This window comes from Carcharodon carcharias, chromosome 27 (genome assembly GCF_017639515.1).
Source record: "Carcharodon carcharias isolate sCarCar2 chromosome 27, sCarCar2.pri, whole genome shotgun sequence".
NCBI lineage: Eukaryota > Metazoa > Chordata > Chondrichthyes > Lamniformes > Lamnidae > Carcharodon > Carcharodon carcharias.
This window is the reverse complement of record NC_054493.1, coordinates 17,225,667-17,253,489: the sequence shown is the minus strand read 5'-3', so window position 1 is coordinate 17,253,489 and position 27,823 is coordinate 17,225,667. Positions and strand designations below refer to the sequence as shown.

The 27,823-nt window shown below is 44.8% G+C and overlaps 1 protein-coding gene across 2 annotated transcripts; it reads right to left on the bottom strand.

Moving 5' to 3' along the window:
- Positions 1–3,721: 3,721 nt before the first annotated feature.
- Positions 3,722–18,601, bottom strand: LOC121270639 (gastrula zinc finger protein XlCGF8.2DB-like). Of its 2 annotated transcripts, none has more exons than XM_041176025.1 (2): positions 18,553–18,601; positions 3,722–9,657 (listed from the first exon to the last, which is right to left on the bottom strand). In XM_041176025.1, the coding sequence occupies exon 2, from the start codon at positions 9,297–9,299 to the stop codon at positions 8,361–8,363; it is 939 nt and encodes a 312-aa protein (XP_041031959.1). In that variant the 5' UTR covers positions 9,300–9,657; positions 18,553–18,601; the 3' UTR covers positions 3,722–8,360. The 2 variants fall into 2 exon arrangements, with proteins under 2 accessions (XP_041031959.1, XP_041031960.1); XM_041176026.1 differs by lacking the exon at positions 18,553–18,601 and adding an exon at positions 10,271–10,365.
- Between the last annotated feature and the right edge of the window lie 9,222 nt (positions 18,602–27,823).

Here is a 27,823-nt window from a genome sequence, read left to right as displayed (position 1 = left end):
ATTCACTTGAGATACTGAACAAAAGGAGACAAAAATCCCAGTGAGTGGCTGCTCTGCCATGCTACATTTCCCAAAGTAATTTAAACCATTGCTGTCCTGTGGGAATACACTGAATTATCAACATTGTTTCTCCACTCACTCCTCCCCTGAAGGAGCTGACTCTGGCTGTGTTCAATTCCACAGTCACTGGTTTTTCTGTGATAGTTTATATCCACCGCTTTACACAATGAAACAGCACAGATGGAAGCCATTCGGCCCATCATGCCTGTGCTTGTTCTTATGGAAGAACTATCCAATCAATTCCACAGCCCTGCTGGCAGGGACAGATCAATGACTATCTGCTGTAGTAATGCAAGGATTAATTGAACATATTTTCCTCTGTGTGTTTCTCAGACACACACACCCCTGTGGAAAGATCGATTGCCCAGTGTATTAAGCAGATGTTAAGGGTTCACTGGTTAGTTAAGCACACAGAATACCTGGTCAAGCTTAATTCAATAATTCTACACTCCCCACACATAACAGTGACATTATAAGTAAAGGGCCAAGTTAAGGGAGTATCCCCGGTCTGATAGAGCGGATGAATTGTAGAGTACAGTAGTAAAGCAGTATTAACACTCTAAAACCACAAAATTACCAATGTTGGTGTGTTTCAGTATGAAAGAATCCCAGATTATTGGAGAAAATTCTGAAGGAGTGAATCTTTCTCCACTTCGAGAGGCAAGTTTTGATCAGGGATAATCAGCATGGCTTTGTCAGAGGGAGATCATGCCTAACAAATTTGATTGAATTTTTTGAGGAGGTGGCCAGGTGTGTAGATGAGGGTAGTGTAGTTGATGTACTTTACATGGATTTCATTTCAGCAAAGCCTTTGACAAGGTCCCACATGGGAGACTTATAAAGAAGGCAAATGCATATGGGATATGGGGTAATTTGATAAGGTGGATTCAAAATTGGCTTAGTTGTAGGAGACAGAGGGTGATGACAGAGAGATGCTTTAGTGACTGGAAGCCAGTGTCCAATGGCATACCACAGGGATTTGTGCTCGGTCCCCTATTATTCATCATTTATATAAACGACATAGTTGACTATGTGGGAGGTAGGATTAGTAAGTTTGCAGATGACACAAAGATTGGCCGGATGGTTAACAGTGAGGTTGAGTGTCTTGGGCGACAGGAAGATAGAGACAAAATGGTCAAATGGGCAGATAAGTGGCAGATGGAAAGTGTGTGATGATACACTTTGGAAGGAGTAATTTGACAATGAAGTATTCAATGAACGGCATGACATGAGGAAGTTCTGAGGAACAAAGGGACCTTGGCGTGTGTGTCCATAGATCTCTGAAGGCGGAGTGGCATGTTAGTGGGGTGGTGAAAAAGGCTGATGGGACACTTACCTTTATCAATCGAGGCATATATTGCAAAAGTAGGGAGGTCATGTTGGAGTTGTATAGAACCTTGGTGAGGCCACAGCTGGAGTACTGTATGCAGTTTTGGTCGCCACATTATAGGAAGGATATGATTGCACTGGTGGGAGTGCAGAGGAGATTCGTCAGGATGTTGCCTGGGATGAAATATTTAAGTTATGAAGAGAGGTTGGATAGACTTGGGTTGTTTTCATAGGGAGCAGAGAAAACTGAGGAGCGACCTGATTGAAGTGTACAAGATTATGGACAGGGAGGATAGGGAGCTGCTGTTCCCCTTAGTTGAAGGGTCAGTCACGAGGGGACACAAGTTCAAGGTGAGAGGCAGGAGGTTTGAGGGGATATGAGGAAAAGCTTTTTACCCAGAGGGTGGTGTCGGTCTGGAATGCGCTGCCTGGGAGGGTGGTGGAGGTGGGTTGCCTCACATCCTTTAAAACGTACCTGGATGAGTACTTGGCACATCATAACATTCAAGACTATGGGCCAAGTGCTGGTAAATGGGATTAGGTAGAGAGGTCAGGTGTTTCTCACATGTCAGTGCAGACTCGATGGGCCGAAGGGCCTCTTCTGCACTGTGTGATTATGTGACGAATGAAGTGGGAGGCCATGTCCACTGGACCTGTCAAAGCCACATCACTGTTAAAGTCATTGGGGTTTATGTGGACTGTATCAGAATGGTGCTGTGTCTTTGTTTCCCCATGAGAGCTGTAACATCCTTATGAAATACCCACCACAATATTTAGCCCAGAAATCTGAGGTAATTGTGATCACAGCCCTTCAACCCGTTGCAGACAGAATCTCCAACTATTCTGAAAGATCTTTTGGTTGTAATTCCCTCAGTGAAAACCAACCTCTCTGGAAAAACACAGCTTCTCGACAGCAGAAAGGAAGCCACTCACCCTCCAATTCAAACTCCACAGGAATTAGTGAAGAGGGTGATAGTAATAAACAAGCAGACTGATTCAGCAGGAAAGCTGCTCCAGAGGGGATTCCAGGGGATCTACCCGAAACTCCATCACTGGCACCAGTATGACAGACTCCAGATAAGGCTGATTTAAAAACTTGTCAGGGCCATGACCTGATGTGACACTGGTCAAAGAGGCTGTATACCATAGGAAAGTCTTCCCCTCATCCCTCGCAGCAAGATTTACTCATCCTATATAAGGTTTTCTATCACAAGAATGGCTCTAATTTGATTTGAATCACATCTCAATGCCTCAGAATTTTGTTTATGAGTAAAATTAGGGGAGTGTTTCTATGTTTCAAGTCCTCGATTTGTTACATAATTACTAATGGTGGCTCAGGATGCACCGTGATGTCCATCACCACCCGAATCTGCGTCTCATCTGTGTCCAAATTAAGCCAGCTTCTGCCAAATGAAAAGTCCCATTAACATGTCCCATCTTAATGATGCCCCTGGGAAACATTGCAGATTGATTATACAGTCCCACAACCCACAGTAAAAGGAGGTGACTGGTATATCCTGGTAGTTATAGATATGTTTATCTGGTGGATTGAAGCTTTCACTGTCTGTAAAATTGATGCAGTCCCTACAGTTGAAATCTCATAGGAACAGATCTTAATCAGATGGGACTTTCTGAAAAGGTTAGAGAATGATAATGGTTCTCATTTCACTGCAGATGTAATGCAGCAGCTCTTTCATCTTGTGGGTGTGGGACAATATTTCAACATCCCCTACCACCCAGAGTCCAGTGGAATGGTTGAGAGCTTTAATCACTCTGTAGAAACAACACTGAAAAAGCTATCATGAAGGGAGCTGATGATCTGGTCAAGCCCAATGACTGGGTCACTGTCTTGCCTCTTGCCTGGCTTCTTAATGACCATTCACTCCACCCCTGTTCACTCCCCTGGTCACAGACCATTTCAGCTCATGACAGGTCTGCAAATCCAGATTGTGAATCCCCACCCGCCCCACCAGGGTCCCACTCCCCACTACTACTCAACAGACTCACAAACAGTTTCTCCAGAACCTCCCTGCTCGAGGCAGTGGAGAAGATGGTGCTGCCCATCTCAAAACTCCAGGGAGAACCACCCCACCCGTTACATTAACTGTTCAATGGGAGATAAATTCATGTTAAAAACATTGTTAAAATGGGGTGGGGCTGGGAAACCAATTGGGAAGGTCGACATGATGTTCTGAACAATAGGGAGAATCAAATCTTATATTCAGTAATTGGAAACAAGGAAAGGAAACACAATATCTATATTGCCAAGGAGTTCAGTGTAAACAGTGCAAAATGAAAAATCAGATAACCAGATGTAGAATAAATGCTTTGTTTGATTTTATCCAACAGGAACAAGATGTCACAAAAGCAAAATGGTGCAGATGCCAGAAATCAGAAACAAAAACAGAACATGCTGGAAAAACTCAGCAAGTCTGACAGCATCTGTGGAGAGAGAAACAGAGTTAACATTTAGAGTCTGTATGACTCTTTTTCAGAGCTAAAGGGAAGAAGAACTGAGACTAAATTTATACTGTTTAAGGGGGGGGGGGGTGGAGCAGGTGAAGCTGAATAAAAGGACAAGATGTGGATGGTCATCATGCCCCTGGACTGTGTCCAGAATGGAGATGTATTCCTGCTGTATGATCCTCCTCCCAGATTGTGGTGCGTTGTGATGTTCTGGGGTTGTGAACAGCGTTATATCAATGCAAGTCTTTTTGCCAAGTTGCTAACAACACACACTCTCCTGACATTGATGTCTGGAGATTTTGATTTTTGCCCCATATACCCAAACTCAGATCATTTCTCTGTACTGGGGAGAGCAATGGTCCAAACACTGACACTCGGGGACACCAGTGTTTACATCCCTCCAGTCTGAAGAACATCCATTAACCACTGCTCTCTGTTTTCTGTCCTTTCCCAAATTCCTATCCATGCTGCCCCACAACCTTTAATACCCATGAGCTTTAACTTTATCAACAAGCCTCCTGTCCAGCTCCTTATCAAACACCTTCTGACAATCCATCCACACAACATCCACTGGATTTTCTTGCTCACTGCACTGTGTTATTCCTTCAGATAATCCCTGCTGTCTGTCCTGAATGAATCCATCTCATTAACAAATGTTGAGATTCAGGGACAGACTCTCCCACTCAGTCCTCAAGTCCCTTTCCCTTATTCCTGTTGGTCTGAAGCTCACCTCAGACCCCAGGGGCAGGTTCATGGTGAAACAAATGGTCCTGAGCTGCCTTTAGAAAATAACCAGCAATCCAACTCATCAGTTACAATATTTAATCTAACAAAATTGATCAAAGATTCTGATAAAATATTCTCCAAAGTTTTCTAACATGGCGCTGAGATTGTTCGTGATGATTTCATCACGGTCACTATTACCTGGTGTAGCCCGGGTTTATTTTACATCCATTCCCGCCCATCACTGTCCCTGAGGCCCCACCCAGAATCCCATCTTATTGGAGAAAACTCAGTCACTGACCTGAGATTGGGGCTTTTAATGGTGGATCCAACAACCCAGTGTTCACCAAGAGGCAGAATCAACCCTATCTCATAAACATCAGAGCCCAAAATAAAACAGTGAACATTATCCCCCAGACCCGAATATAAAACTGAACATTATCCCTCAGACCCGAATATAAAACAGTGAACATTATCCCTCAGACCCGAATATAAAAGTGAACATTATCCCCCAGACCCGAATATAAAACAGTGAACATTATCTCCCAGACCCAAATATAAAACAGTAAACATTATGCCCCAGAACCGAATATAAAACAGTGAACATTATCCCCCAGACCCGAATATAAAACAGTGAACATTATCCCCCAGACCCAAATATAAAACAGTGAACGTTATCCCCAGACCCGAATATAAAACAGTGAACATTATGCCCCAGAACCGAATATAAAACAGTGAACATTATCCCCCAGACCCGAATATAAAACAGTGAACATTATCCCTCAGATCTGGGAGCTGCCCTGAGACTGTGACATTCCAATATTCCAGATGTGCTCATTCCAGGACCCAGAATTAAGGACCCAATTATTGGAGAGCAGGGACACCCCCCTTCAAACTTGCCTCATGTGAGGAACTACACCAATGAGGTTCAGGAATGATACAACCAGAGTCACATGACAGGTGTGTCATCGAGCAAAGCATCACAATGTTGAAGATGTGTTTCAGGTGTCTGGATAGGTCTGGAGGTGACCTTCATACTCGGCAGCCAGGGACTCCAGAATAATAGTGATGTGCTGCATCCTGTACAATATTGCACAGCAGAGAGGAGGAGGAGGGGGCAGACTCAGCTAGTGGGAGATGAGGCAGCCTGTCAGGTACTGCCTGGGGGTGGCGGGTGAGGCCGTTTAAAGGGTCAGAAGTGAGAACGCTTTGAGTGGAGCTCCCAATTGCATGATTCCTTTCTCCATCATCCCTCTCCTAGACCAGCCTCACATCATTTCTCCCACTCTGCTGCAGACTAGTTGGTATCATCCTGGTCAATCTTCTCTGCACCCTCCAGTGTCTCTATATCCTTTTCATAATATGGTGACCAGAACCGTACGCAGTACTCTAAGTGTGGTCTCACCAAGGCTTGATACAGATTCAGCTTAACTTCCGTACATTTCAGTTCTATCCCTCTAGAAATAAATCCTAGTGCTTGGTTTGCTGTTTTATGGCCTTGCTAATCTGGGGCACTTTTATTGTTTGGTGTGTTTGCCCTCTGTGATCCCCTTGTTCCTCTACTCCACCCAGATTCACCTTTTCCTACCACGGATACGAAGCTGACTGGTCTATAATTCCCTGGGCATATTCTGTCTACCATTTTAAATATAGGAGTTACATTAGCTATTTGCCAGTCTTCAAGCGCTACACCTTTTGAATGAATGATTAAATCTCTGTAGTGTGGCTTCTGCTATCTCTTCCCTAGATTTAAAAAAAATGTGGTTGCAAACCATTCAGATCCGAGACTTTATTCTCTTTGAATTTGATTTGTTTCTTTAATACAGCCCCTTTCTCGACTTTGAATTGACTTATCTCATGACTCATCTCATCATTCAATGTCACATCTCCCTGTTCTATCTCCCTGGTAAATACTGAAACACAATAATTATTGAATATTTCTGTCATCTCTCTATCGTTCCCTGTGGTATTATCCTGCCTAATCCCTTAATGATCCTATTCCCATTCCAGCCTTCCTCTTTTACTGATGTTGTCAACATCCTTCCACCTACATAAGATGGTGGACGTGCAGCAAATCAAACTGTTGGGGATGGGGGAGCTTCATATGGTTCACTTTTACTGATGGCTGAAGAGACCAATCTGAGAGAGGCAGGTTCTGCCACAGGTGGCACATATGAAATGGTTCTCAGGTGCGGTTGTGGGTTGTTGTTTTCAGTGTTGGCACCTGTTGCCAAGCCGCTGTAATGACCGTCCTCCATCCTGTGAACATACCCGAGCCAGTGAAGTCACCTCTGCTTGATGACAGCCAGCATACTTGGGAGATTTGTCTTTGAGAGGACTGCCACATTCCTGATTCTGTCCCTGAGACGCCCAGAATGTGCTGCAAACAGCGAAGGTGAAAGTTGTTGAGCTTCCTTTCCTGATCACTGTAAATCGTCCATGTTTCACAGGCAGATAACAAGGTGCTGAGGTCACAGGCCTCATAAACCAGCATCTTGGTGCTGAGAGGCAGCTTGATGTTATTCCATGGACGATTTGTGAGTCGGCCAAACGTGGAGCTGCTTTCCCTACGCGTGTATCGAGCTCTGCATTGAGAAACAGATTGTCTGTCACTGTGGACCCAAGGTCATAGATTTCACTGACCACTTCCAGTGGGGTGTTATTTAGTGTGATCAAGGACAGGGATGTGACACCCAGTCCCCAAACCACAGTTTTCTTGATGTTTACAATAAGGGAGAACAAGTTACAGACATGGGAGAGATAGTGCATGAGTCTTTGTAGCTGAGTTTCTGTGTGAGTCACTAGCATGGAATCATCACTGCAGCTGAGGTCTCCAAGACAGGCTGTATTTTTTTGACTTCACTTTCAGTCTGGACAGATTGTAGTTTGCCATCTGATCGAGTATGCAGAGAAACTCCTTCCATATCTGCAGGGAAGGCCAAGGTCAGGAACATGGAGAAGAAAATACCAAACAAAGTGGGGGCTCAGGCACAGCCCTGTTTCACTCCATTCTTCACCCTGAAACTGTCAGAAGTGGAGAAGCCAAGCTGTACAGTACAGGGTGTGTTGTTATGAAAGGAGTGGATGAGACTGAGGAGCTTTGATGGACAAAGCTCTTGTTGCACTCTCCTCCATCGCCTTTGTTTTAGTGTATGGTGATGATTATTGTGTCACACATGTCCTGGGAATGGATCCTACCTTCCAACAGAGAAGAAAGAAATCATGAAGATGTAGCAGTAAACGGGAGTTGCTGTGCTTGAGCATTTTGGCTGGAATTCCATTCTTGTCGGGTGTTTCTCAGTTTGTCCAACTCAACCATGACAGGAAGCTGCGGGAAATAGTTAAATGGAGATTGAGAGATGTCTGTCTCATGAGAGTTCCTTGATAATTTAATTTCAGAATGAAGTTGTCACTGTATGTAATGCGCAAGAAAGTCAGAATTGTCAGCAAGGATTAATCAGCGTTTTCTGATTAGAGATGTTAATCAGTGGAACCTTCCAGATGCTGAATTGTAGATTTTGCACCAAAGATTAATTTTGGATTGAAGTAAAAGTTCATAATTTTATTGTTAATAGTTCCTGGTGAGAGTTCTTCAGTTAAAGGGAAAGATCACTGACAATACTTTTAAAAAGGGACATTGCAACCCTGAAATTCAGTGACATCTCCAGAATATTAAAATCCAGCCAGTGATAGGGGTTGTTAATATCAGCAGAAACAAACCCAGACTATCAATCCTGGATGTGATTAACAGCAGCAAAATGAGCAAAATCCAACCCCTGCAGTCACTTATGAAGTCGCTCATGTGTCACTAGACTGCAGGAGCGAGTGAATCCCTTCCCACACACAGAGCAGGTGAACGGTCTCTCTCCAGTGTGAACTCGCTGGTGTGCAGAGAGAGCAGATGAACATCTGAACCTCTTTCCACAGTCAGTGCAGCTGAATGGCTTCTCCTCAGTGTGAATTTGCTGGTGTGACTTAAGGGTGGATGATACAGTAAATTTCTTTCCACACACAGAGCAGGTAAATGGTCTCTCCCCAGTGTGAACTCGCTGGTGTTCAACAAGGGCGTATGACTGCTTGAAACTCTTCCCACAGGAAGTGCAGCTGAACGGCCTCTCCCCAGTGTGAACTCGCTGATGACTCACCAGGCTGGATGACTGAGTAAATCCCTGCCCACACACTGAACAGGTGAATGGCTTCTCCCCAGTGTGAACTCGCTGGTGTTCTTCGAGGCTGGAAGTATACCTGAACCTCTTTCCACAGGAAGTGCAGCTGAATGGCTTCTCCTCAGAGTGAATTCGCTGGTGAGTCACTAGGTTGGATGACTTTGTGAACCCCTTCCCACACATGGAGCAAGTGAATGGTCTCTCCCCAGTGTGAACTCGCTGATGTTGATTGAGGTCAGATGAAGACCTGAACCTCTTTCCACAGGAAGTGCAGCTGAATGGCCTCTCCTCAGTGTGAATTCTTTGGTGTAACATTAGGCAGGTAGGCTGAGTAAATCCCTTGCCACATACAGAACAGGTGAATGGCCTCTCCCCAGTGTGAGTGCGTCGATGGTTTTCCAACCGGGATGGATAATTGAAACCTTTACCACAGTCTTCACATTTCCATTGTTTTTCCACGGTGCCGGCCCAGGTGTGACTGCGTCGATGATATTCCAGCCGGGATCTATAACTGAATCCTTTACCACAGTCTTCACATTTCCATGGTTTCTCCATGATACCAGTATCCTTGTGTCCCTCCAGGTTGGACAATCAGTTGAAGCCTCATCCACACACACAGAAGACGTGTAGTTTCTCCCCACTGTGAATGGTGTGATTAATTTTCAGGCTGTGTAACTTGCTAAAACTCCTTCCACAGACAATTAACTGGAACACGCTCACTAGGATGTGTCTTTCTTGGTGCTTTTCCAGTTACACTGTTTTTTCAAACCTTCTCCCACAGACAGAACAAACGTTTCCCCTTCCACATTCAAAGGCCGATGATATTCAGGTCCTGATGAACCGACTGACTGTCAGTTCATGACATGAAGTTTGGTTTGAGTTTCCCATCTGTAAATCCTCCCCTAATATTAGCCTGTAAAAGATTACAAAAGTTATCACTTTGAATCCTGGATAGAAATTCAGAACATGCAATTCAAGTTTTGATGGGACATTTTTTCCTCTCTTGTTCCCTCAAAGCTGTAAATCTCCGTCCCACACATTCTCCCTCCTCCCTGGGCTGAAATCCAAACCCATCTCACCATCTCCACCATTTCTTTCCTCCACTCCCAGTTTTCTCCCTCCCTCTCCTCTGCCTGGGTTCAGTTCTCCAGCTCCTGTCTGCAGACTGACAATAAAATCAATGAGTCTTACAAGGGGTTTGGGACCTCCAGCGGGTGTTTCTGAATCCTCCCCGCCCACCTCCCAGGGTTTCCTTCCTTCCCACAGATCAGATTTGAGCCCAAAGTGTAACCTCTTATTTATTGTCTCCCCTCCCCCATCCTCTGATGTGAACCATCCTCCACTCGCTGACCCAGGATGGCGGCCGTTAACCTGGGCCAGTTTCCGGGAGGGAGAAGCCCCGCAGCTGCAAACCAGGAGCTGACAATTATTCCTCAGGGTGTGCGGATCCACAAAGTGTTTCCAAATCCTCCCATCCACCGCCTCGCTCTGACTCCCCTTCTCCGGTACAAACAAGCGTCTCTTACCGCAAGGCCGTCAATAACACTGCGCACGCGCCAAGCTTGACAAGGCGCCTGCGCACTGCTGTCCAGTAGCCACACTAAGCATAAACAGAATTACCTGGAAAAACTCAGCAGGTCTGGCAGCATCGGCGGAGAAGAAAAGAGTTGACGTTTCGAGTCCTCATGACCCTTCGACAGAACTTGAGTTCGAGTCCAAGAAAGAGTTGAAATATAAGCTGGTTAAAGGTGTGTGTGTGGGGGGCGGAGAGATAGAGAGACAGAGAGGTGGAGGGGGGGGGGGGTGTGGTTGTAGGGACAAACAAGCAGTGATAGAAGCAGATCATCAAAAGATGTCAACAACAATAGTACAATAGAACACGTAGGTGTTAAAGTTGGTGATATTATCTAAACGAATGTGCTAATTAAGAATGGATGGTAGGGCACTCAAGGTATAGCTCTAGTGGGGGTTTTTTTTATATAATGGAAATAGGTGGGAAAAGGAAAATCTTTATAATTTATTGGAAAAAAAAGGAAGGGGGAAACAGAAAGGGGGTGGGGATGGGGGAGGGAGCTCATGATCTAAAGTTGTTGAATTCAATATTCAGTCCGGAAGGCTGTAAAGTCCATAGTCGGAAGATGAGGTGTTGTTCCTCCAGTTTACGTTGGGCTTCACTGGAACAATGCAGCAAGCCAAGGACAAACATGTGGGCAAGAGAGCAGGGTGGAGTGTTAAAATGGCAAGCGACAGGGAGGTTTGGGTCATTCTTGCGGACAGACCGCAGGTGTTCTGCAAAGCGGTCGCCCAGTTTACGTTTGGTCTCTCCAATGCAGAGGAGACCACATTGGGAGCAACGAATGCAATAGACTAAGTTGGGGGAAATGCAAGTGAAATGCTGCTTCACTTGAAAGGAGTGTTTGGGTCCTTGGACGGTGAGGAGAGAGGAAGTGAAGGGGCAGGTGTTGCATCTTTTGCGTGGGCATGGGGTGGTGCCATAGGAGGGGGTTGAGGAGTAGGGGGTGATGGAGGAGTGGACCAGGGTGTCCCGGAGGGAGCGATCCCTACGGAATGCCGATAAGGGGGGTGAAGGGAAAATGTGTTTGGTGGTGGCATCATGCTGGAGTTGGCGGAAATGGCGGAGGATGATCCTTTGAATGCGGAGGCTGGTGGGGTGATAAGTGAGGACAAGGGGGACCCTATCATGTTTCTGGGAGGGAGGAGAAGGCGTGAGGGCGGATGCGCGGTAGATGGGCCGGACACGGTTGAGGGCCCTGTCAACGACCTTGGGTGGAAAACCTCGGTTAAGGAAGAAGGAGGACATGTCAGAGGAACTGTTTTTGAATGTAGCATCATCGGAACAGATGCGACGGAGGCGAAGGAACTGAGAGAATGGGATGGAGTCCTTACAGGAAGCGGGGTGTGAGGAACTGTAGTCGAGATAGCTGTGGGAGTCGGTGGGTTTGTAATGGATATTGGTGGACAGTCTATCACCAGAGATTGAGACAGAGAGGTCAAGGAAGGGAAGGGAAATGTCAGAGATGGACCACGTGAAAATGATGGAGGGGTGGAGACTGGAAGCAAAATTAATAAATTTTTCCAAGTCCCAACGAGAGCATGAAGCGGCACCGAAGTAATCGTCGATGTACCGGAAAAAGAGTTGTGGAAGGGGGCCGGAGTAGGACTGCAACAAGGAATGTTCCACATACCCCATAAAGAGACAGGCATAGCTGGGGCCCATGCGGGTACCCATAGCCACACCTTTTATTTGGAGGAAGTGAGAGGAGTTGAAGGAGAAATTGTTCAGTGTGAGAACAAGTTCAGCCAGACGGAGGAGAATAGTGGTGGATGGGGATTGTTCGGGCCTCTGTTCGAGGAAGAAGCTAAGGGCCCTCAGACCATCCTGGTGGGGGATGGAGGTGTAGAGGGATTGGACGTCCATGGTGAAGAGGAAGCGGTTGGGGCCAGGGAACTGGAAATTGTTGATGTGACGTAAGGTGTCAGAGGAATCACGGATGTAGGTGGGAAGGGACTGGACAAGGGGAGAGAGAAGGGAGTCAAGATAATGAGAAATGAGTTCTGTGGGGCAGGAGCAAGCTGAGACGATCGGTCTACCGGGGCAGTTCTGTTTGTGGATTTTGGGTAGGAGATAGAAGCGGGCCGTCCGAGGTTGGGTGACTATCAGGTTGGAAGCTGTGGGAGGGAGATCCCCAGAGGAGATGAGGTCAGTGACAGTCCTGGAAACAATGGCTTGATGTTCAGTGGTGGGGTCATGGTCCAGGGAGAGGTAGGAGGAAGTGTCTGCAAGTTGACGCTCAGCCTCCGCGAGGTAGAGGTTAGTGCGCCAGACAACAACAGCACCACCCTTGTCAGCGGGTTTGATGACAATGTCAGGGTTGGACCTGAGAGAATGGAGTGCAGTAAGTTCAGAGAGAGACAGGTTAGAATGGGTGAGAGGAGCAGAGAAATTGAGACGACTAATGTCGCGCCGACAGTTCTCAATGAAAAGATCGAGAGAAGGTAAGAATCCAGAGGGAGGGGTCCAGGTGGAGGGAGAATATTGGAGATGGGTAAAAGGATCCATTGAACTGTGAGAGGACTCCTGCCCAAAGAAGTGAGCCCGGAGACGAAGACGCGGAAGAAGAGTTCAGTATCATGCCAAGCCCGAAATTCATTGAGGTGAGGGCGTAAGGGTATGAAACTAAGTCCTTTGCTGAGCACTGAACGTTCAGCATCGGAGAGGGGAAGGTCAGGGGGTATAGTGAATACACGGCTGGGGTTGGGATTGAAAGAAAGGGTGGGGACGGATGGACAAGCAGGGGTGGAGGGTCCTAGATGGGTGTTGGTGTCGATGAGTTGTTGGAGCTTGCGTTCCTTAGCACTTGAGAGAAAGAGAAAAAGTTTCTTGTTGAGGCGTCGGATGAGCCAAAGGATAAAATGAAACTGGGGGCACGTGCAGCTTTGAAAAAGGGTACGGCGGTGCTGCTGGAGGGAGAGGTCGAGTGTGTTCATATGGCGGCGCATGGCACTGAGTGTGGATTTCAGAATATGACGGGAACAGCAGTCCGAGAAACGTTTTATGTCCCGGAGATACCTGTAATCCTGGGTGGGTTCGAAACATGAGGGGTGGAATTTCAGTTGAAATCCACGTGGGGTAAGTCGGAGACGGAGACAGTCACTGAGAAAGGAGATATGGCTGTGAAAGCGGGTTTTAGTAAACACCTTGTCAAACACTAGGAGGGAAATGGAAAGCAAGGAAGGTGAGCAAGACAACAGAGAGATACGGAAATCTTGTCGCAGAGAGGAACAGAACTTCTTCAAGGAGGTAGGCATTTCTTGAAGAGCAGTGGCAGTCAATTAAACACAGAGATAAAAACAAAAAAACTGCGGATGCTGGAAATCCAAAACAAAAACAGAATTACCTGGAAAAACTCAGCAGGTCTGGCAGCATCGGCGGAGAAGAAAAGAGTTGACATTTCGAGTCCTCATGACCCTTCGACAGAACTTGAGTTCGATTCCAAGAAAGAGTTGAAATATAAGCTGGTTTAAGGTGTGTGTGTGGGGGGCGGAGAGATAGAGAGAGAGAGAGGTGGGGGGGGGGTGTGGTTGTAGGGACAAATAAGCAGTGATAGAAGCAGATCATCAAAAGATGTCAACGACAATAGTACAATAGAACACATAGGTGTTAAAGTTAAAGTTGGTGATATTATCTAAACGAATGTGCTAATTAAGAATGGATGGTAGGGCACTCAAGGTATAGCTGTAGTGGGTTTTTTTTTTATATAATGGAAATATGTGGGAAAAGGAAAATCTTTATAATTTATTGGAAAAAAAAGGAAGGGGGAAACAGAAAGGGGGTGGGGATGGGGGAGGCGCTGAACAATTTCTCCTTCAACTCCTCTCACTTCCTCCAAATAAAAGGTGTGGCTATGGGTACCCGCATGGGCCCCAGCTATGCCTGTCTCTTTATGGGGTATGTGGAACATTCCTTGTTGCAGTCCTACTCCAGCCCCCTTCCACAACTCTTTCTCCGGTACATCGACGATTACTTCGGTGCCGCTTCATGCTCTCGTCGGGATTTGGAAAAATTTATTAATTTTGCTTCCAATCTCCACCCCTCCATCATTTTCACGTGGTCCATCTCTGACATTTCCCTTCCCTTCCTTGACCTCTCTGTCTCAATCTCTGGTGATAGACTGTCCACCAATATCCATTACAAACCCACCGACTCCCACAGCTATCTCGACTACAGCTCCTCACACCCCGCTTCCTGTAAGGACTCCATCCCATTCTCTCAGTTCCTTCGCCTCCGTCGCATCTGTTCCGATGATGCTACATTCAAAAACAGTTCCTCTGACATGTCCTCCTTCTTCCTTAACCGAGGTTTTCCACCCACGGTCGTTGACAGGGCCCTCAACCGTGTCCGGCCCATCTCCCGTGCATCCGCCCTCACGCCTTCTCCTCCCTCCCAGAAACATGATAGAGTCCCCCTCGTCCTCACTTATCACCCCACCAGCCTCCGCATTCAAAGGATCATCCTCCGCCATTTCCGCCAACTCCAGCATGATGCCACTACCAAACACATTTTCCCTTCACCCCCCTTATCGGCATTCCGTAGGGATCGCTCCCTCCGGGACACCCTGGTCCACTCCTCCATCACCCCCTACTCCTCGACCCCCTCCTATGGCACCACCCCATGCCCACGCAAAAGATGCAACACCTGCCCCTTCACTTCCTCTCTCCTCACCGTCCAAGGACCCAAACACTCCTTTCAAGTGAAGCAGCATTTCACTTGCATTTCCCCCAACTTAGTCTATTGCATTCGTAGCTCCCAATGTGGTCTCCTCTACACTGGAGAGACCAAACGTAAACTGGGCGACCGCTTTGCAGAACACCTGCGGTCTGTCCGCAAGAATGACCCAAACCTCCCTGTCGCTTGCCATTTTAACACTCCACCCTGCTCTCTTGCCCACATGTCTGTCCTTGGCTTGCTGCATTGTTCCAGTGAAGCCCAACGTAAACTGGAGGAACAACACCTCATCTTCCGACTAGGGACTTTACAGCCTTCCGGACTGAATATTGAATTCAACAACTTTAGGTCGTGAGCTCCCTCCCCCATCCCCAGCCCCTTTCTGTTTCCCCCTTCCTTTTTTTTCCAATAAATTATAAAGATTTTTCTTTTCCCACCTATTTCCATTATATAAAAATAAACCCCAACTAGAGCTATACCTTGAGTGCCCTACCATCCATTCTTAATTAGCAGATTCGTTTAGATAATATCACCAACTTTAACTTTAACACCTATGTGTTCTATTGTACTATTGTCGTTGACATCTTTTGATGATCTGCTTCTATCACTGCTTGTTTGTCCCTACAACCACACCCCCCCCACCTCTCTCTCTCTCTCTCTATCTCTCCGCCCCCCCACACACTCACTTTAAACAAGCTTATATTTCAACTCTTTCTTGGACTCGAACTCAAGTTCTGTCGAAGGGTAATGAGGACTCGAAACGTCAACTCTTTTCTTCTCCGCCGATGCTGCCAGACCTGCTGAGCTTTTCCAGGTAATTCTGTTTTTGTTTTGGACTCCCAGCATCCGCAGTTTTTTTTGTTTTTACCGCACTAAGCATGCTCAGCTCACAATTTGATTGATTGACGGCGGCTTCGGACCAATAGGGAAAGGGGGCGGGACCGGAGGACTGAACTTCAGCCCCGATCTCACTCATTGGCTGAAACTCTGCATCATTTTGGAAGCTGATTTGTCTCAAGGAGAAAACTGGACCTTTCTGTTTGTGGCTTTAAACAGATGAAACCCCATGGGTGTGGAGCAAACATTTCAACATTTGTTAGTGAAATCTGGGAAAATGGTGAAACAATGTACAAAGTACTAGTAATCCAGAAATCCAGGGTAATGATCTGGAGACATGGGCTTGAATCCTGCCACAGCAGATGGTGGAATTTGAATTCAAAAAAATCTGGAATTAAAAGTCCAATGATGACCATGAAACCATTGTCGATTGTTGTAAAAACCCATCTGGTTCACTCATGTCCTTTAGGGAAGGAAATATGTTGTCCCTACCTGGTCTGGCCTACTTGTGACTCCAGACCAACAGCAATGTGGTTGACTCTGAAATGCCCCCTGAAATGGCCTAGCAAGCCACTCAGTTGTAAAAACCCGCTACAAAGGCACAAAAAAGGAATGAAACCGGACGGACCACCCGACATCGAACCAGGCAGCGGAAATGACAACGGCAATCACAGCCCTGTCGACCCTGCAAAGTCATCCTTACTAACATCTGGGGGCTAGTGCTAAAATTGGGAGAGCTGTCTCACAGATGAGGCAAGCAACAGCCTGACATAGTCATCCTCATACCTTACAACTAATGTCCCAGACTCCACCATCACCATCCCTGGGTATGTCCTGTTCCACCGGCACGACAGGCCCAGCAGAGGTGGCAGCACAGTGGAATACGGTGAAAGTTGCCCTGGGAGTCCTCAACATCGACTCCGGACCCCATGAAGCTTCATGGCATCAGATCAAACATGAGCAAGGAAACCTCCTGCTGACTACCACGTACCACCCTCCCTCAGCTGATGAATGAGTGCTCTTCCATGTTGAACATCACATAGAGGAAGCACTGACGCTGGGAAGGGCGTAGAAAGTACTCTGGGTGAGGGATTTCAATGTCCATCACCGACAGTGGCTCGGTAGCACCATTACTGACCAAGCTGGCCAAGTCAAAAATGACACAGCTGCTAGACTGGGTCTGCAGCAAGTGGTGAGGGAACAAACAAGAGGGAAAAACATACTTGACCTCATCCTCACCAACCTGCCTGCCACAGATGCATCTGTCCATGATAATATCGGTAGGAGTGACCACCGCACAATCATTGTGGAAATGAAGTCCCACCTTCACATTGAGGATATCCTCCATCGTATTGTGTGGCAGGACCATCGTGCTAAATGGGATAGATTTCGAAAAGATCTAGCAATTTAAGACTGGGCATCCATGAGGCGCTGTGGGCTATCAGCTGCAACAAAATTGTACTCAAACACAATTTGTAATCTCATGGCCCAGCATATCCCCCACTCTACCATTACCATCAAGCCAGGGGATCAACCTTGATTCAATGAAGAGTGCAGAAGGTAAGTGCCAGGAGCAACACCAGGCATACCTAAAAATGAGGTGTCAACCTGGTGAAGTGATAAAACAGGACTACTTGCATGCCAAACAGCATAAGCAGCAAGTGATAGACAGAGCTAAGCAATCCCACAACCAATGGATCAGATCTAAACTCTGCAGTCCTACCACATCCTGTCGTGAATGGTGGTGGACAATTAAACGACTCACTGGAGGAGGTGGCTCCACAAAAATCCCCAACCTCAATGATGGAGGAGCCCAGCACAGCAGTGTAAGAGATAAGGCTGAAGCATTCGGAACAATCTTCAGCCAGAAGTGCTGAGTGGATGATCCATCTTGCCCTTCTCCGGAGGTTCCCAGCATCACAGATGCCAATCTTCAGCCAATTCGATTCACTCCATGTTATATCAAGAAATGGCTGAAGGCACTGCATACTGCAAAGGCTATGGACCCTGACAACATTCCATCAAGAGTACTGAAGACTTGTGCTCCAGAACTTGCCACATCCCTAGTCAAGCTGTTCCAGTACAGCTACATTTCCACGGCTTCTCTTCACTATGAACCGTGCTTTTTCCTTCCATGTTCAAAATCCGATGATGTTCAGATTATGATAAATTGGGTGACTGTCAGATCTGGATGTGACATCTGGTTGTAATTTTGTGACCGCAAATCTTCCCCTTCTAATACCCTGTGTAATTGGTTGCAAACAGAGAAAAAGGAGTGAGAAAGAATTCACATTGCCGAGCTAAACCATTCTCCTCTGAAGATGATGGCCGTGCATGCGCCCTGAGGCTATTGCCCTCAAGGGCAACTAGGGATGGGCATTAAATGCTGACCCAGTCAGCGAAGCCCACATTCTACGAATGAACAAAGATGGCGACCTCGCGGACCATTGCCCCCAACAAAGATGGCGATCACCCTAAAACATTGTCTTCCGAAGATGGCAGTCGCACAAGCGCCCTCCTGCCCATTGCCCCCAATAAAGATGGCGGCCGTACTGGCCATTGCCTCTGAGGTTGGCGGCTGCAAAATCGATTCTAACACGGGACCGCGAGCTTCTTATTTGCAGCTTAAGTCCGACGGCCAGTGTTTATGAAACCTCCTCTTCCTACACCGGGTGCTTATGAAGCGTCCCCTCTCCATCGTCCGCTCCATTCGACCTCACTCACCCGCTGCCTCCAATCAGTTTCTGCTCTCCCTGCGGATCCAACACTAGCCCGTCCGACAACACCCAACTGCGCATGCTCCAGTCAGAGCGCTATTGTGCTTGAGCAATGATGTCATGTTGTGCAGATAGGACATATTCTGCCTCGGTGAATCCTGCGTAAGCGCACCGCCATTGACAACCGATATTGTTAAATCTAAAATCATATTTTGTGGGCTGATTCCGATTTGAACGCTAGATATTAAATGATTAGGTCAGCTGATATAGCATCCAAGTTCATGGGATCTGCATCATCGTTTTGTATTTAACTAAAAGCAGAAAAATCAAATGTCAAATGTGAGCTCACTGGAATCTCAGCAGGTGGCGTGAACAGGCGTTTCCTTTCTCACGTAGAGAACAATTAAACAGCGCCTAACCAATAAGAGTGCGCTGATTGTATATAATTGCTTTGAATTTTTAAAACTGAAATGTTAACTGGTGGAAAAACTGAATCGATCCCTTCACACATATGAAGTATCTGAATGGTCTCCCACCGATATGACTGCTGTTGTGTCAGTAAATGGGGTGATCAAGTGAATCCCTTTCCACATGCAGCTGACGAACAGTGTTTCTGTGATATGATTGTACTTGTGAGTTTCGAGATCAGATTGACTTCGCAAACTTTTGCAAACAATTTCCACATTCCTGAAGTTCCCTGGCCAAAGAAAAGCAAAATACTGTGGATGCTGTTAATATGAAATAAAAATGGAAAATGCTGCAAATACTTTGAAATTGAGCAACTTCCAGATCAGAGTTTGAATTGATTTGATATGATGCAGCTGTGGCATGTGGGAACTGGTGGACATCAATATGATTCACAGCAACCACACCTGCTCGAGGAATTTCAGCTCAGAGTTGTTGAGCTGGGGCCTGAAGTTTAGACAATGTGATATATCAGGGAGGGAGAAAGTTCCCTGGGCAATTTGATCCAGAAAGCAGTCAGTCGCCTTAAGTTACATAAAATCAGATTCAGTCTGTGGTCAGGAACAGGAGGGTGTGACTACTCGTGAGACAAGTATGGGTATGACAGGTCAAGAGACAGGTCCGTGCACTTGTCTAACAGGTTCAAAATTCTTGAACCCTGCATGGACAGCAGCATGAAATGTGAGCAAAGTGACCCAGTAATCCGGGTACTGAGTTCCAGGGAACCAATCAAGTGGGGGGAGCAAAATGGAATGTCGTAGCAGTAGGGGACAGTAGCCAAGAGTGTGAGTCATTAATGGTGTGCAGCCTGCCAGGTAATAGATTTAAGGTCATTCCCTTAGAGCTACGGAGGAATGTGGAGATGGAGGGAGCAAGCCCAGTTTTGCTGGTTCAAGTAGATACAGCAACATGAGTAGAATCAAGTAAAAGGATCTAGTAAAGTTGCATGAGCAGCTCGGGTCTAAATTGAAAAGTGAACACAAAAGTGATAATCTCTATTAATTCTAATCTCATTATCATCTGAGCCACCAGTAAATTGGCATAGAGTAAATGAGATCAAAATGTTGAATTTGTGGTTCAATGTTTGGTATGGGAGAAATGGGTTATGATTCATGGGCAATAGCACCAGTAGGGGGGAAAGAGGGAGCTGTACCATTGGCAATGGTGTTCACTAGAACTGCACTGGGATTAGTGCCCAGGTGAATCACAAAACTAGGACTGTAGAGATGGCTTTAAGTGAAATATTGGAGGAGGGGGAAGGGATGAGGTGAGGAGAAATTTAGAAAGTTGACAAGAAAGGATAAGGCACTAGTGGAGGCTAGCAATGTGGGTAATGATAACCAGAGTGTGATAGGGAGGGACACAACGTACACATGTAAGAGTGCAACAGCAAACAGGGTCACAGTAGGGGAAAAAATGACAGAAAGACAGATTTAAGACCGTTAATCTGAATGTATCAGCACTTGTAACAAGATGGATGAATTGGTAGAAAAAATAGAAATAAATTGTTATGATAACATGGCCATTTCAAAGATATTTCCAGAATTACTAAGGCTAGGAACTGAATACTCAGGGTATTTGACATTTTAAAAGGATGAGATGAAATGAAAAGGGCACAGGTTAGGCCTGTTAATAAATGATGAGATTCGTACAGTAGTGAGAAATGATCTTCGCTCAGAAGATGAAGATGTGGAATCAGCTTGTTTGGAGGTAATGCAATTAAGGGTAAGAAATCACTGTTGAGAGTATGTTTTTTGTCACCTAATAGTATTGAAATGGTAGGATTGATAATAATTGAAGAAATAATGCAGATTTGTGAGAAAGATAATTTAATAATCACAGATAATTGTAATCAGTATATAGATTGGACAAATTGAATTGGCAGAGGTAGCACTGAAGATGAATTCATCAAGTATATTCAGGACAGATTCATCGAACAATACATTGTGGAACTAACTAGGGAAAAGGCTAACTTAGCTCTGTTAATGTGTAATGAGGCAGGATTAAGTAACGCTGTAAGACATTTGCATTGCATGTGAAAATCAGACAGGTCATTCGGAATCCTGTAATAATCATGTGTTGGATCAGTTATCACACTTTCAGGAATTCAGCATCCTTAGTTGATGCTGGTTTGTGATGGGATAATTGAGGATACAGGAGTTCGAACTCAGCAAATATCTCTTCCTATTTGATTTGGGATGAAAGCAATCCAGAATTGAAACCATGCGGAGGAACATACTCCTTGCTTTCTGACAGTACATGGCCAGAGGGATGTGTTACATGTTTAGTGGAGTTGTTAATTGTGTTGCCAAACTGCATATTTCCAATATGTGGATAATAAGTTCACTATATTTAAATACGCAGCTGCATGTAATAATTTCCTTGCATGTCTTAATGGGCTACATCCTGCACCCAAATTTACCTTTGAAATGAAGCAGCCAAATGAATTCCCTTTCCTTGACCTACTAGTTGAGAAACCTGCCAAGGGATCCTCAACCACAGTCTAACGCAAGCCTACCTTCACTGATCAAATTATGCATTGGGATTGTTACAGTTCCACGCACTATAAGATCGGTCTTGTAAAGAGGGGCTAAGCCATTCGCAAGCTTAATGCTGAAATAGGGAACATCAAAGGCATCCTACAGTATAATGGCTTCCCTGATCAGAGCATTTCATGCTTTTTATATCACACAAAATCATGAACGGGCCGAGGAACATTACTTTCAGCTCTGAAAAGTGCCCAGTCTACCTTAGATTACCCTGGAAGGGAAAAGTATTTCACAAATTTGAGCAAGAGGTGAAGCTAGCTGTTTCAGACTGCTACTATGCAGTAGCAACACGAATGGTATTCACCACTAACAGGATGCTGCCGTCAAATCAAAAATTCTGCCTATGACACAAATAAGTAATGTGATATATGAATTTCAGTGCCAGTGTGATGCTAGGTATGTAGGTTGTATGCCCCAAAAGACACGTGTATCATATCAAACAGCATGTCCCAGCTGTGGTCTACAGACTGTACCTAACCAGTCCATGCTTACACAACTCAAAACAGTGTCCAACATTAGATGTAGTTCCACGATTGGACAACATTTATTGAATAATCCTCAGCGTGCTAATTACACTGACAACCAATTTAAGATCATCAGTCGGGCTCACATTCTGGCACATTTGCATGTACTGGAAGCTACATATATTAATACACATGACCCTGTTCTAAGCTGATAGAAAGAACATGTACACAAATTGCACCTGTTTCAGCAAAACAAAATAAGTGACAGCCATTCGCTGACTCATTCCTCAGGGCAATGCCTTGACCAATCAGGGTCAACCTGCCTGGTTTAAATTTCAAGTAATGCCCAGCTGTTAACTGTCAGTCAGCATCACTGGTGCATTATCCATGGCAACACCTCTACCAATCAGCGTCCACTTGCCAACCAATCAGCACTCTCTTTTACAGTATAAATTATTGTTTTCCCTTTATATTGGTATTCATGAAAAGTGTCATGATGAGTGAAAGGTGAAAAGCTTCAATATGTCTTTTTTGAGCAACACTCAAGTTCTGTATGACCAAACGGTAATTGCATGAGTTATGGTGACATAGCAATACCTACATACACATTGGGTGAAGGGTTGGGTGAAGGCACTGGGTCACCAGGGCAGAAAATGAGTATTCCTTATGTTAGAAAGCATTTCAAATCATGAAACTGGCCCAAGTTAAGTAAGGTAACAGGGAACAGTGAAATGCTGCACCAACAGGTACTTGCATCATGGAGCCACGAACATGTTAAACGTCTATAACCCAGTTCAGCTTGGAGTATGGGTGATAGAAAAGGAGGCAGAGGAAAGGAATTGAACTGAATTGCCCTAAAATGAAGAAAGGACCGATCAATGGGTTAGTGGTTACCAGAGCGTACAAACAACTGCACAATGACATAGCAGATGAGATTGTGCCTGTCCTCATATAATTCAGAGGCATTCCCCTCCCAGAAGTCCCATGTTCCAAACAATATCAGGGATTCTTTAATTAGTTAGTGGTAAAGATGATATAAGACTTCATGAACAAGAACTGTGCTCAGAACGCCTGGGGAGAATTATCGGACCTGGGAGAACTAAACGCAACATGAGAGAAAAACTTTGATAATGTTGAAGGAAATCAGAAAATACGGAAAGGGAGTATGTTGAGGAATTGGTGCCACTGCAGGCTCTGCAATTTGGAACAGGGTTGGTATAAAAAGTATGATGAAGCATAATGAGGCAATGGGAAGAGAGCTACAGGCAATGTTGTTAGATGACAGGGAAAGAGGGAAAGAGATAGTGGAAGAAATGGGCTGAAGTCTTTTAACCACTAAAGATGAAGTAATCCCTTAGCAATGAATTCAAGAGACTATGAACAGTATAATCTGGGACAAACATGAGGTCATAGAAGAGACAGCTAAGGCTATTACTTGTTCTATCTATGGGATCTACATGCAAGATCAGGAAGGGACAATACTGGAGGACATAGAGAGTAAACACATTTTAACTTATGTTAATGATGCCATGCTAGGTGGAGTGGAAAAGGCCTGACGGCTTGGGTTATCTGACCTAGTAAAGGGAGATGGAAAATATTAGTGTGGAACTGTCGTACCTGTGGTACTATGCTTTCTTATCTTAGAGGAAGGCACTGAATGGGAAGCCTATAAAGTAGACTCCATTGGTACCTATGATGACAGAATCCATGTATCTCACATAACACACCCAAATACCCTGATTATTTGAGGGTGCACACATTGAATGTTATGCAGAAAGGGTGGAGTTTTTAATGTGTCATTGTGATGTTAAGAACCTGGGGAAACCAGCTTGTGAGCTCACTTTAGATCATCGGTCACTGACTTGCAAAATAGGTTTGAAGAATTGGAAGGATGAGGTCAAAAATACCACGTGTACATAGGCCAAGGGGTCTATTGTTTCACTGCGAATGATATGTGGATGAAACATGGGACATGATGGAACCACTTTTTGTTTCAAACCCACTCAAATGACCGTGATTGGAAGTGAGGTTCTAATCCACATACCTACTCACAATGTCACTGAACTGAGAATCGGGTTTGGAATGCAGGAGCGAGCATTGAAGGCCATAATTCAACTTGGCCACCCCATACCCCCATTGTCCCCGAATCTGAAAGATATCGTCAAGGGAACTGAAGCTTCCCAAATACGTGGTTAAGGTGCAGAATGAGAGGAAAGAGAAAGGAACTTGGAAATGGCAAAACCCACTCATGGCAAACTGTTGTCAATGCAAATGAAGACTCCTGGTTTGTGTTTGTACCACTCAAAAGCACAATTGTCGTTATTTTCATCATTCATTTCTTGAGGGTCCTCACCAGGAGCTTGCAACTTCGTACTTTTGATCTGAGCTGGAGGTCAATTCTGATGCCCAGTAGAAACCAATGAAATAAATTGAATAGCGAGGGATCAATATATTGGACGATATATTTCATCTTCAATCCGGGGACTGTTGGTAGTTTCAAAATCAATATTTTTAGTGTTACTCGACTGTTTTGTAATCTGAGTCAATACATTATTTAATATAGAAAGCTAACATGCTCAAGAAGCCATTTTGAATTAATCCAGGAGACATTTTAAAACTAACCAGTTACTGCATGTTTGGAAACCAGCCAGGAATGATTGAACAAAATAGTGAGCCTCAATTGTGACACAGTTGAAGGATAAGTTATTCATCAATAGATGTATTGGTAAAGGCTGGACAAATAACCTTTAACAGAAAGCCTGTAATGTTTACACATAATTTTAATTTAAAATATACTAATTGTATATTATGAGACTGTACATTGTAAAATGATGTTTCTCAAGCCAGTCCAGAAAGATAAGCTGTGCTAATTCGAAGCCTACATGACCCTGTGGAGTCACACAAAGATGGGTAATGAATAAGGCATTATTCAACATGGTTTTGTGAAAGGGCATCATATTGTATTACTAGATGGGAAGATGTCCACAGATGTGAGATATCAATTATAAATAACAGACAGTTAAGTTAACCAATTTTTTTCTTCATCCATGAGATGTGGGTGTTGCTGACTAGGCCAGCACTTGTTGTCCATCACTAATTGCCCTTGCGAAGGTGGTGCTGAACTGCATTCTTGAACAGTTGCAGTCCATGTGGTGTAGGTGCACCCATACTGGAAGGCCCAGTCTAAAGAGCCTCGGTGAGTTCCTGCAATGCATCTTATGGATGGTGCACACTGCTGCTACTGTGCATTGGTGGTCGAGGGGGTGAATGTTTGTGGATGGGGTGCCAATCAAGTGGGGAGCTTTGTCCTGGATGGTGACAAGCTTCTTGAGCATTGTTAGAGCTGCACTCATCCACGCAAGTGGCGGGTATTCCATCACATTCCTGACTTGCAGATGGTGGGCAGGTTTTGGGGAGTCAGGAGGTGAATTACACACTGCAGTATCCCTAGCCTCTGACTTGCTTTTGTAGCCACAGAATTTATATGGCTAGTTCAGCTTATTGTTTGACAGTTAGGCTAAATCGAGGTAAGAAAATATGAGTTAAGGGGGTAAAGTGAAGGCTTGGAGAAACCATTTTGCTGGCATGTTCTCCATGTACTGACTGTCCAAGACAGGATTCTGAAAGATCGACTGTTCACGACCAATCATCACTTCACACCTTCAGCTTGTTCACCTGAGGAGGATGTGAGAAGTCTGTTTAGTTGTTGAACTGTTTCCTTTTACTGTTAATTGAAAACTTGTTTTCTATCTTTTTAATTTGTTACCTTTTCATTGTTAACAAATCTTCTGGATTTACCATCGGAAGTGTTCAGTCTTGCCCAATGGCTGAGTCTAGCGTGAACCAAATGATTTCCTGGATAATTCATAATCAGTTGAACATCGAGTCAAATGAGTTGTACCCCATAAATTATCTGTAACACCCCTTACACCATGAGATCCTATTTTGTGCAGTAACCTTTGATGTGGCACTCTGTCAAATCCCTTCTGGAAATTTAAGCATAGCACAACCATAGGTTCCCCTTACCTTGTTACTTCCTCAAAGAACTCCAATAAATCAATCAAACATTATTTCCCTTTCACAAAACCATGTTGACTCTGCCTGATTACATTGAGATTTCCTAAGTGCACTGCTAAACCTCCTGAATAATAGATTCTAGAATTTTTCCAATGGCAGATGTTAAACTAACTGGCCTGTAGTTTCATACTTCCTGTCTCCCTCCTTGAATCGAGGAGTCACATTCACTATTTTCCAATCAGATGGGATTTTTCCAGAATCTCAGGAATTTTGGAAAATTAAAACCAATGCATCTACTATTTCAGCAGCCACTTCTTTTAAGATCTTATGATGAAGTCCATCAGGACCAGGGGACTTGTCAGCTTTTAGTTCTAATAATTTTCTCAGTACCATTTCCAGTAACTGGTACCTGTTTTAAGTTCCCTATAATTGGTTTCAGTTCCTTCTTTCCTTTCACCTCCTGATTCACACTTATTTCTGGGGTGTCATTTGTATCCTTTACAGTGAAGACACACACAAAACATCTGTTCAGTTCATCTGCCAATTCCTTATTTTCCATTATTAATTCCCCAGACTCACTCTCCAGAGGACCAACACTCACTTCACGTATCCTTTCCTTTTTTAATACTTGTAGATATTGTGTTTCTATATTTCTCGCTAGCTTTCTCTTATATTCTCATCCCCACCCTCTTTATAATTTTCCTTAATCATTCTTTGCTGTTCCTTATATTCTTTACATGGTATTACAAAAACTGTAGCTTTCCAATTGTTGTTGACTGTTCCCTTGTGTTCGTCTCTCAGCTGCAGTTTTACCCAGCACAGCTATGTCTGTGATGTCACATTCATCTCACATTTATAAAGCTCCTTTCACCCAGTGAGAAACAGCCCAAGGGACTTCACATGAATGGAGCAGACAAACGGCCTCCTCCTGGTGTGACTGCGTCAATGAGTTTCCAGATCAGAAGGGCAATGGAATCATCTCTTCCCACATTCCCTACATTTCCATGGTTTCTCCCTGATGTGAACGGTGCTTTTTGCTTTCATGTTCAAAGGCTGATGATATTGAGGTCCCAATGAATCGAGTGACTCTGGCAGATTTTGATGTGATGTTTGGTTTGACTTTCCCAACTGCAAATCCTTCTCAAACTCTGTAAAATGAATTTAAAACAGAAACAAGGAAATATGAAACAAAACCGACAAAAACACAAAGACAGGCTGTGACATTGAGCTGAATGAATCTGGTAATTTGTGGGGCTGGCACTAGGAAAAGTGACTATGAAAACTGTTGGATTGTCATAAAAACCCAACTGGTTCACTAATGTCCTTCAGGAAAGGGAACCTGCCTTCCAGTCTGGACCTACACAAGACTCTGGCCTTGATGGAAGAGAGAGTGAGAGGTGGAGGAGGGGTAAAGGAGATGGACTTTATAGATCTACAATTCAACGAGAACTTTTGATTGAATCTTTCAAACTCATGACCCCCACCATTCGGAAAGACAAGAGCAGCTGGTGCATGGGGAAACCATCATCTCCAAGACACACAGCAGAAAGTTCACACTGGGGAGAGGCCGGACACCTGATCCACGTGTGAGAAGGAGTTTAATCGATTATCCAACCAGCTGACACACCAACGAGTTCAGCAGAGACCCCAGAGGCTGGATTCTGCTGTTAATCACATCCAGGACTAAACCATGTTCATTCTGATAGTTTGGGTTTTTTTCTGCTGATGTCAATAATCTCTGTAACTGGACTGAAGGTTTAATATTCTGGAAGTAGACTTGTTT